This window comes from Sceloporus undulatus, chromosome 1 (assembly GCF_019175285.1).
Source record: "Sceloporus undulatus isolate JIND9_A2432 ecotype Alabama chromosome 1, SceUnd_v1.1, whole genome shotgun sequence".
Classification (NCBI taxonomy): Eukaryota; Metazoa; Chordata; class Lepidosauria; order Squamata; family Phrynosomatidae; genus Sceloporus; species Sceloporus undulatus.
In genome coordinates this window covers 314,289,662-314,301,644 of record NC_056522.1, presented here as the reverse complement: position 1 = coordinate 314,301,644, position 11,983 = coordinate 314,289,662, and the positions used below count along the sequence as shown (strand labels likewise).

At 40.2% G+C, this 11,983-nt stretch overlaps 1 protein-coding gene across 3 annotated transcripts in view; it reads left to right on the top strand.

The window, feature by feature from the left end:
* The first annotated feature begins 344 nt into the window (after positions 1 to 344).
* Positions 345 to 11,983, top strand: part of SLC10A1 (solute carrier family 10 member 1) — a 29,467-nt gene continuing 17,828 nt past the window's right edge. Inside the window, exon 1 of one of the 3 annotated variants that reach the window (XM_042455181.1) lies at positions 345 to 427. In XM_042455181.1, coding sequence (XP_042311115.1) covers positions 406 to 427 — 22 coding nt within the window. In that variant the 5' untranslated portion in view covers positions 345 to 405. Of the gene's footprint in view, positions 428 to 5,424; positions 5,482 to 11,983 lie in introns of those variants that run through there. The other 2 variants (XM_042455172.1, XM_042455153.1) reach the window with 2 other exon arrangements.

Here is an 11,983-nt window from a genome sequence, read left to right as displayed (position 1 = left end):
GATTTGGATTGATCATTAGAAGGAACCTCTTGATAGTAAGAGTGGTTCAGCAAGAAAACCAATTTCTCTGGACATCTTCAAAAAAAAGGCCTGGTCAACTACTTTCTGGGAATGCTATAGCTGAAGTTCCTGTGATGGCCAAAGGAGCCTCTTCCAACTCTATGATTCTATTAAAGATGAGTCAACCATGTGAGGGAAGAATCTTTTGTAATGATCCCTCTCCTACTAGTAGATTTCTTCATTTAGTGAGCTATTAAAGCTGGAGTACACTAACATGCTGGGTCCTAAGCCAGATAAGGAAGGGAAAATGAGTGGGAGTAGCCAAAACACATAGAGGGTGAAGAAGCGAGCTTTCTGCAAGCAATCACAGTTCAAACCTTAGCAAGGGGAGGACAGAAATCCAAGATGGATGGAGCAGTGAAAGGAGGTGAGGAAGTGTTCTGCAAGCAATCTTTTCCCAATCTGTCCTTCTCTAGGCAGCTTGCTGGGATAAGAATGGAAGGGGCATTAACATAGATACAAAGACATGGGACCTTACCACACGGGGGCTTTTTGAGCGTCCGTTTGCATTGGCTGATGCGTATTCGCGTTATAACGCATCATTCATTCACACTCGCGCTCTCTGAATACGCTTTGCCGATTCATATTCGCGTCATATCACAACATTAATCCACACCTGGGCGGCCTTCCGGATCGAGGTCTTGCGCATCGGCCAATGCGTATTCACGCAAAGCGAGGCCAGTGCAGATTGGATGACCACACCAGCCCAATACAATGTGTGTTCGCCGATGCGCATCAGCAGCTTTGCGCATGCTCTGTGGGGCTCTGAACGGGGCGCAACATTTTTAACTTCTGGGGTGAAGAATGAGGTCACTGTTTAGCGCGGAATATCGCGAGAATTGCTGCCTTCGCCACTTATGCAAGGGGTCTCGGCTCCATCTGTGTGTGTGTGTGTGTGTGCGCACTCATTATATATTATATATATATATATATATATATACACCACACACACAACCACACATACATACATACATAGTGGTATAGCCAAAAGTGTGATGCCTTTCTATGTGTAAACACACATTTGTCTGTATGAGAGTATATATATGTGTGTGTGGTGTGTGTGTGTGTTTTGTTTTACTGTGGAGCAGCCGAAAGTGTAATGCTGCATGTATATGCTTGCACACCATCTTTGGTGTGTGTGTGTTGTATACACACACATGCATATACATATACACACACGCATAAATACACACACACACACACAACAAACTGTGGAGCAGCTGAAAGTGTAATGCTGCATGTATATGCTTGCACACACATCTTTGTGTTTGTGTGTGTGTGTATATATATATATACACACACACACATATATTACACACCAGCATATATATATATATATATATATATATATATATATTATATATATGCAGGAATCCCTGTTACAAGGAAATTTCTATGGATGGCAATTGCCAAGGATCCACTCAGTGAAATCATGCGGTCAGTATTGCCATTCAGGAATACTGGATCACCCACCCATGGCAATGTACCTACCTTTCCCTAGGGTGTGCTTCTTGATGTTACTTTGCCCTGCAGGAATTCCCTTTTACAAGGAAAATTCCTGGATGGCAATTGCCAAGGATCCATTCAGTGAAATCATGTGGTCGGCACATTGCCATTCAGGAATACTGGATCACCCACCCATGGCAATGTACCTACCTTTCCCTTGGGATTGGGTGAGAGTTTTATATATATAGTGTGTGTGTTGTGTTGTGTGTGTGTGTGTGTGTGTGTGTTTAGATTGTAGCCTGAGGGCAGGGAACCGTCCAATTAAAAAGATTGTATGTACAGTGCTGTGTAAATTTACAGCGCTTTTAAATAAAGGTTAATAATAATAATAATAATAATAATAATATATACACACAAACACCACATATATATACAAAAACACACTGTGCCACAGCCAAAAGTGTGATGCCTTATTTATATGTTTACACACCATCTGTCTGCTTGAGTGTTATTATATGTGTGTGTGTGTGTGTGTGTGTGTGTGTGTGTGTGTATATACACACACTGTGGAGCAGCTGAAAGTGTAATGTTGCATGTATATGCTTGCACACACATCTTTGTGTGTGTGTGTGTGTGTGTGTGTATACACCACACCACATATACATATACATCCCCCCTCCCGCGACACAAAAGGTTTCTGCTTTATCTCGTTCAGTGGAAATAACCTCCCAGCCCCAGCGGTTGTGCTAAAAGGGAAAAGGGCCACCGGGGGAAGGGGGAATTCCAGCGCAGCATCATGGGAGATTTGTAACGGTGGTCTTCAAGAGACCCGCGGATTGGATGTACACACCAGCCAAAGCGCAGAGGTTCCGCACTGGCCATCAGTGCGGATCCCGCGATCCCCTAATTTTGTGTACTCGGAAACGGAGGAGCCAGCTGCCTTCAGTTCGGAACCCAGCCGTGAATACGCATTGGCCAAAACGTATTCACATTATATCGCATTGGTCAATGCATATTCAGAGCTCACAGGTGTGGAACTCCATATGCATATAACGCGAATACGCATTGGCCATGCGAACTGACGCTCAAAAAGCCCCATGTTAAGGTCCCTAGACTCACCTCATTGTAGCTCTCTCCCTTCTCACCACCAGACTGCAGCTCCCAAAGATTACCCTCACGGGAATACAGACTTCAGCATAAACAAAAGCTCCATTCCTGTCTAACCTAAGACAACTCCGCTGCAACCACAATATATTGCACATGGAACAAGAGCTGTAGAAGACTATACAAACAATCCTCACTCCTTCCTGTCTTAGACAATGGAGATACATTTCTTTCTCTGTCAAAGGAGAGGATCAGAAAAGTATCCTTGTGGTTTTAAACCAGGGGTGGCCTCCAGATGTTTTTAGGCTACTACTTGCAGCATCCTTACCGTTTACTATGCTGGGCATGGCTCCTGGGACTTGAAGTCCAAGAACTTAGTAGGGCCACATGATTCCCATGACTATTTTAAACTGAATGACTTTTTTCATGTTTTCCCAATTTGTTTTAAATTAGGATTTCACAACAAACCAGAATCTAAACACAGTTCATAATCACCAGTTCTCTGAGTCATCAGAGAACTGTGGTTGGCTTAAAACTTAAGTTTCCGATTCCCTCCAAATTACTTATACAAACATAATGTGAATTTTTGCACATATTGCATAGTGTATACTTGTATGTTGCTGATAAATGACAGTTATAAATGCTGACAAATGATTTATTTATCACAGTAAAGAAAATGGAGGGGGGCATTAAAAAGAGGCAGAGCAACCACAGACGGATGGCTCCTGGGGCACATAGGTGAAAGCTATGGCCTCTGCTGCTGGAAATGGAGAACTGTGCAACCATGTTTGCACCAGTGACTCGAGTCTATAGAGGTAGCAGAGTACAAAAGAAGTAGTTAAAATCCCCTAGTGTGTTCCATCATTTCCTTGTCTGCTTTGCTTATTCCTCATCATAGTCATTACTCTTGGCTCGATTTCTCTTCTCTCCACACACTTCTACCTCCCACTTAGTCATGTAGTCAGTGAGTGTCACCATATTTTCTTTTCTCCCAAGTATTTGTTTCTGTAACATTGTATTGTTATAATATTCATTTTGTCTTTATAATCTACAGTGTTTTGTTGATGATGATCCCAAACAGCAAATTCTATATATGTAACACTGTTACATCTGAATGAAATGAAAGAGATGCAGCATCACTTGCTTTTACTGACCACATTGAACTAAAAACTATCCAACATACTGTTGCCAAGTGCATTAACCGCATTGCCATGTCAGATCAGTAACACTGCCATGTACTCCAAGGATGTAGTTATGGATGGGAGAGGCCCATTCCCTTCCAAATAATAATTCTGTTCTTCCCCCCTCCTCCATGAAAGTTTCAATCAGTCTCCAAATTTCTAGCATTGCTGAGTAAGACACTGAAAATTGTTCACAGCTAGAAGTCTTATTCATTGTGTTTGCATTCCTTGGGAACTTTGCCTGACCTTTTGTCAGATGCCTAAACTATTTCTAAATGCTCAACTGAAGCTTTACGTTTTTGCAGTGCTAAATTTATGAAACTGAAGGGGAAATCTTTTCATGAGGCAGAATTCACATGCGGTGCAGATAATACCCTCATTTTATTCCACTGCATAGTTAGAGCGCATTCCAGATGGACAGATTCACTCAAGAAAGCTAAGGTCCTTAGTCTGCAAAACCTGATCAGGGCTGATGGTGACCAGCGTGACTTGGAGGTCTCTCATTGATAGAGTTGCTATAATCAAGTCAACTTGACACAATTAACAACAAATGGCTAAGGGAAAATGACTTGTTTCAAAATGTCAACAGTAGACGTTTGCTGTTATGTCAAAAGGTTGCAACAACTGAGTAATTTATCTCCCTAATCTTCAGTATCCTGCTTGCAAGAATGTATCCAGCCTACATGCTAACCTTGGTTTCTTCCCTATGTGATGGGGTCAGGAGAGAAAGAGTCATAGCAACAGTTTTTCTGGCTATTTTCTTTGAAACACTTGCCCGTTTTCAGTTCCAGACTCACTGAGCAAACTAGTAAATTGGAAAATAGCCTTTTATTTTCATTATTAGACTTAGATGAAGACGAAGAGATCTAGATTTTCATGACTCTTCACTCTAAAGAATTTTGCTGAGAAGAATCTCACCAAAGCCACCTGCTTTTCCTACACTTTTTTTTTGCTGAAGTTCTCACCCTTTGGAAACCAGAAACACAGGCAAGAGAGGTAAATGTTTAACCTAATTTCTATCTTCTCCCCAGTAACTCATTAACTTGCTGGAAATGTCCTTCTCTTCCTATCCTGAGCACTTGTTGGGTTTTCATTTTGATCCTCTCTCTCTCCAATTTTGTTATGTTCTCATCAAATTCTGTCAGCTTCAAGCAAACATTGGCACCATTAAGGCACCCATAACTGTCCTGAGTACCGGAAAGTGCTCTTGGCACCCATTGTTTTCCAAATTGGAGAAATGTTTACTGTGTTGTCTACTTTTTTTTTTCTTCAAGATTTTGCCCCATTTGAAGTTAGACAACACTAGGCTCCTTTGTGCCAAATCTACCTACTGCTTTTTAAGTCTTAAATCTGCTCAAAACTTCCACTCACTCTATTCCTATTCCCATAACCTCCTAACCATTTTTCCTTGCTCCCAAATCCCTATTTTTATCTAAACTAAGAGCCAATCTTGTTTAATGATTAGCTTAGATGAGGTAACCTGGCAGTCTGTGGGGCCATATGTGGCCCCAGATCCATTTTTGAAGGCCCCAGACTTCTCCTGGGCTCCCCCCACCCTTTTGTGCTTAGTATGTAGAGCAAAGTACAGATACATCCCCCTATACACACTTTCTAGATTGACTGAGAGGAATTTTTAAACAGAACCTGATGTCCATCTGTCAGGAGTGCTTTGATTGTGTATTCCTGAATGGTAAGGGGTTGAACTGGATGGACCTTGGGATCTATTCCAACACTATGATTCTCAGATTCTAGGGACAAAAAGTTTCCAATACGGAAACATTTTCCTCAGCCTGACAGAGAGCTGGTGCGTAGAATATGATCCCCATAGCTTGTGCATGCAGTATTAAGACTATGACCAGGGAAACCCAGATTCAGATAGGCTACTAACCTGAGGCCAATCACTGTCTGTCAGTTTAACCTCCCTCTCAATATTGTTGTTGAGGATAAAATGGAGGGGGGGAAGAGCCTTGTGTTCCACCAGAAGCACATCTGAGGAAAGATGGGGTATTAATGTAATATTCTGATAGATACCTGCTCTGCTTTACTTTTTTTTCTTATTAACCTCACACACATAATTATAAATCAACTGCTGTTATGTGCCTTCAAGTCAACTCCAATGTATGGTGAACTGGTTGTAATGAAGAGGGAGAGATGAATGAGGGCAATGCCTCCAGATAAGAATTCCCCCCTCCCATGAAATTTTCCTTCAATCCTCAAATATCTAGCATTGCAGTTGAGCATTTAGAAATACAATTTAGGCATCCAAAGTAAATGATAGCATACACTCCTGAAAATTGACAACACTAACACTTCACAGATCTATTAAAACACTGTACACATAGAGTCTCCCTTATCTGGAATTCAAAAATCCAAAATATTCCAAAATCCAAACCTTTTTTCATGGGTGGCTGAGATAGGGACTCCTTTGCTTTCTTATGGTTCAGTGTTCACAAACTTTATTCCATGCACAAAATTATTAAAAATATTATGTATAAAATTATTTTCAGGCTACATGTATAAGGTATATGAAACATAAATGAATTTCATGTTTAGACCTTCAAGGTGTCTCATTATGTGTACTGTATGTAGATATTCCAGTATCCAAAAAACTCTGAAATCCAAAGCACTTCTGGTCCCAAGAATTTTAGATAAGGGAGGCTCAACCTGTACATGTATAAGGAAGCCTTTCCATGCATATAAAACATTGATGCATCTATAGCTCTGTGTGAAAATTCATTCTCAAGTGTGACACATGCTGAAACTACACAAGCATCCAGTGCTTCATCACAGAGAAGCAAATTAAGTTATCTTGGTTTTTCAAAGTAGCATATTTGAAGGAATTTTAAGTGGAGAGAGGAAATCAGAGCTCATTATAATGACTTGCACAGTATGCATGTATTAGCTGGTAACTTTTATTTAATCCATACAGTTATTTTGCATGTGGAAAATAATTGTAGTTTAACTTGATTTGTGGGATTATTTTTGTCACTATGCATGAAAACTTTTTTCCACAGAAATCTCTTTTGTAGTGGCCAATGCCCAAACTCTTCTCCCCCCCACACACACACACACAAATTTTTATCTCTGCTCATCACTCTCCATCCCACCGTGAAAATTATCTCATAACACCCCAGGCAACCTAGCATAGGTTTTATTGGTCAGTTTTATTCACTGAGGGTTTGTCATTGCCTTCCTCTGAGCCTGAAAGATTGGGCTTTCTCCCTGTATGCACTTATTAGTTTTAATGCCTTGTACTTGAGACTGTCAATGCCAATCCTCATTTAAAATAAACTGCTCAGTTAAATCATCCCTTGCTATCTGGTGCCTTCCACATGTGCTGTATGGTGACAACGGGGAGAAGAGCTGGAGGGCACCACTATTGAAAAAGCTGTTTTGAATCAATTAGTGCCATGTTATGCTTCTGAAAGGCCTGACTCTGACTCCCCAATTCCTTTAATCCTGAAGAGTCCACTTTCAAAAGAAGTGCACAGCTGTTTTAAGTGAAAAAAATCATTTGATATGTAGGATTATATATTGGGGAGTCATCTCTGCTAAGCAGAGAATGTTGTTACAGAGTGTCATCAATATGCAAAAGGATCTTGCAGCACCTTTGAGACCATTGAAAGATAAAAATGGGCAGCATGAGCTTTCTATACGTCCTCAGATCTCAAAGCTCATGCTACCCACTTCTATCTTTCAGTTAGTCTTAAAGATGCTACAAGATCCCTTTGGATGCTGATTTTCTAGACTATGTCTTTAACAGGCTATGTCTTTAAATGTCATAAATGATCTACAAAGGACAACCAGTCTGAGTAAAACAAGAACAAAACTGAAAACCAGCTTATGATCTAAGCATGAGGACGATGGCACCTGCCAAATGCTCTCTTCCTCCTATTTGAAGCAATGTGTACTGCCCCTTGGTTAGAACAGTTGTGCCTTAGTGGATAATCTGGCATTTTGAGGTTAAAATTAATTTATTTAATTCATTTTTATGCTGCCTTTCTCCCAGAATGGGACCTAAAGCAACTCACAGAGGAAACTTATTAGAAATTTAATAATAAAAACTTTAAAACAATTAAAATCATCTCACTAAAACAATATAAATTTATATTAAAAATGCAAAAGTTAAAAACATAAATAGAGCATACACCTCATATAAAAGCCTCCCTGACAGTGATTATATATTAAAAGCCTGCTTGAATAAAAATGCCTTTGCTTGCCGATGAAAGATAAGAGGGGAGGGGGGCAGCCTAGCCGTTCAAGGAAGGGAGTTCCAAAGGATGGGAGCAGCTACTGAGAAGGCTCTCTCTCTCTTATGCTCTCAACAAGTGAGCATAACATGGACTAAGAGAAACCCTTCCCCTGATGATCTTAGAATTCTTGCAGGTTAATTTATGCGGAACAAATGGGGTGTAGGTGAATAGTCAAGTTGGAACCAACTATGTTGTCTGGCCAGCTTCTCAAATTTAAAAGAAAAAGAAGCTGTGTCAACAGAATAACCATCTAATTGCTTAGATCCCCAAGATAAGAAGTTGACTTGTGTACCATGTGTAATAGGAGGTTTGTCAGGAACATCTATACAAAACATACAGCACCTGAGAAAAACAACAAGATTAACAAAACAAGAATTTGTAGATGGAGCCCTGGTGGCACAATGGTTAAATGCTGGTACTGCAGACACAACATTGTGAGTTCGATCCTACAAGTCTCCAGGTTTACTCAGCCTTCCATCCTTTCATAGGTCAGTAAAATGAGTACCCAACTTGTTTGGGGCAATTGCCTTACATATTGTAAACTGCTTAGAGAATGCTTACGAGCTGTACAAAAAGCCCTGAAGGGGTGGCTGGAAGCCGTCCCTTCTTCAGCCGGATCAGGGTCATGGCAACTTCACGCTACAGCCCTGATCTGGCCTTCTGAAGGCAAAAAAGAAGCCGCAAAAAGCAGCTCCTTTTTGCGCCCTCGAAAGGGTGCAGTAGCTGCAGCAGTGCAGCTATATGGTGTCCCTTCGGTGATGCATCATATGGATGCAGTGCCAGAGGTGTGTCATGACACCGTGTGCCATGTGGAGTGGCGTGTGGTGTCAGGGCACCCTGGGGGCAGAGTTAGGCATGCGTTGTCAGGACTCTACACCCCGACTTTGCCCTCAGGCCAGCCTGAAAGACTGGCCTGTACAGGGCCTCAGTTCACTATGAAGAGGTATAGAAATGTAAAATGCTATTGCGATTGTTACATGCCTGAACCACTACAAGACTCTGCAGTAGTTTTCTCCATTCTGGTATCCATTAGAAGTTTTCATTTTGAGCTTATCTTTTCTCAGGGTTTTTTTTTTTCAGACAAAACTTTGGAACATTATGGTAAGGCATCCACAAAAGTCTAATGCCCACAGGTTCTTAACTCTCAATTCCTTGCCAAGAACTTCTTTTTCCCTATGTACACAACTGCACTTATCCACACACAAATCCAGGACACAATTGGATCCTAGCCTTCACCAGCCTCATGTAATTCCATCTCTATACTGGCTGGGTAAAATGGGAATTGTCATTTAATACATTAGGAGCGCCTAAAGTTGGAGAAGGCTGCTCTGTGCAAACAAATGGGTATGGAAGCAGAAACTGCCCAACCCTCCCTCCCATAGAGAATGATAGTCTAGGATATCGTGACATCAGCTGTACTATCCATTGTGGGCACATTTACCTGCTTGCCATCATCTAGAACAAAATAATAGAGTATAAACATTTCACAGTCCTTCTTTGGTTACTTCCATGTGCAACCAATTCTACTATTTTCGTACTTTCCTTTAAGCCCACATCACACCCTCCTTTTCTTATATCAGATAAATGAGGACAATACTTAATATATCAGAGTGGTGTAGTGTGGTGTAGTGGTTTGAGTGTTGGACTACTACTCTGGTGATCAGGATTTGATTCCCGCTTGACCATAAACACCCAGAGGGTGACCTTGCACAGGTCACAGTCTCTCAGCCTCAGAGGAAGACAATGGCAAACGCTCTCTTTGATTTTCTTTTCTTTTTTTAATTCATAAAATACATAATGGTTTATTTGGATGATTTTAAAGTGATTTCACTGTAGAATTTATCTCAACTGGGACAAACGTCCAGAGAGTCTTCATATTTGAAAGTCTTGTTCCTAGGCAATGGCTTTGGCTTCTGATAGGAATGCCTCCCAATATTTTATCAGCTGCTGTTGTGTTTGAATTAATGATTCCAAATATAACAGTTTTGAAGTTTCTCACATGTTCTTTCTCAAATCTTCCTACTCCTTTGTGTATTGTTTTGGAAATCTGTACAAAATCCTTCTCTCCTTGTTGTACTTTTGTTTCCCACTCTTTAATGGCAAAACTTAAGAAAACCCTATGACAAGTTCGGCTGAGGATCTCCATAAGTCAAAAATGACTTGGAGGCACACAACAATTTAACATATCTATTAAAGTAGTATACAAAAGAAACAGTGATGTTTGTCTGTTTTAGTATTTAAAAAAGCATGATGGATTCCAGTAGCAACTTTGTGACAAAGAAAAAGAAATTTTACAACAACAGCAACAATGAAAAATTATTTTTATCCCGCCCCTCTGGGCAACACAACTGGGGCGGCTTACAAGATTAAAACATATATTCCTATCTCACAATCCCACTGCCACCCCTCTAAAATACAATTAAACAACTTACAATTTAAAACATAATTTTAAAAAATAGACAAAACAGATAACAATGGTTACAGCTGAAATCAGGGTGAACAAGTTAGGCTTTTTGGTGGCTTTTTTTGGTGTTAAGATCCGTCTTAACAGCCTTTTTAAAGCTGTTTACTGTGGTAATGTGACAGATCACCATAAGCTTTCATGGAGTACAGCTCATCCTATCAAATGCAAGGAGTCAACTTTAGTATAGTTATTATTTCTTGCATTTATATCCTGCCTTTCTCCTAGTATGGAACCCACAGCAGCTCAAAATAGAAGATAAAAACCAAATGCAGTTAAAACAACAGATAATACAAAAATTAAAATCACTTAATCAAATGATCATATTAAAAGTGTTAGTTTAAATGTTTGTGTAATCAGAATGCTTCAGTCTTCCAGGACTCGCTATCACTCACTCAGAGTCACTATTGCAGAACAAAGGAAATTTGGAGCAAAAGACAGCTGAAGTGGAATACATTCACAAAATCCAATTAAATTATTACAGCATTAAAACAGATAGTTATTAAAAGAATAAAACACATTTTAAAAAGATAAAACTATGTATCAAAAACTGTATCAATTTTTTTAAATGGTGCAATAAGTATGCCTTGTTAGCATACCCTACACACATCCTGTGCTGGATATGGGGTTTTATATTTAATATAGGCATCAGGCATGTTTTTGAGGGATCATGAAAGTCATGAAAACTAGGTAAGGGGTTCTTTGGAAACTAGGTAAGGGTGATGTCCTAGCCTAAGGACATGTGGGAGACCTAGAAAATAGTAAAATAAACACTGAATGGCTTGCTGCTTACACTACTACTGCCACCACAACCGCCACCCTAAGGACATACCTGGCTCTTTGCGCATTTCCTCTTGCAGTGAAGATTAAGCATCATACTTACACCTCACCTTTCACCTTTCCTATCCAGAGGTTATCTCAAATCCTATCAATGGGGTTTTTTTTTTTCCCCCACTCTGGAGTTAAAGCCGTGAGTCATTTCAGAGTCCTTTTGTCAATTCCATGGAAAAACCATCCAAGTTTTATTACACCATGGGATAGCATCAAGCACACTTCAAGGCTATGAAATCCGATATAAATATCAGCCCCAGTTTTCGCATCTTGCCCACGGAACCTGTGCACACATAAGGTCCCCCTCGCTTACTGTTTCATCCTCAGATTCTGCCTAAGTCACTCTCCATCTTCCGTGAATCCCTAATTTAAGGATTGGTAATTATCACCCCTTCTAATTCCCAATCTCTTGCTATTGATCATTTCACACCTTTCTTTCTGTTAGCTTTGTAATCTCAAATCCACCTCCCCACCTTTTAGGGTAACAGTCTGAATGCATTAAGAAATGTGTGGCTTTCAAATTCTATGATCTAATCTATGATTGCACTTTGTTTAGCTTCCCTTTGCCCCTGTACCAACTTTTGATGAAACATAATCTAAAATTATTTTGCCTTGGTGCCTTGGTGTTTTTAGGGCAGGAGGCTAGG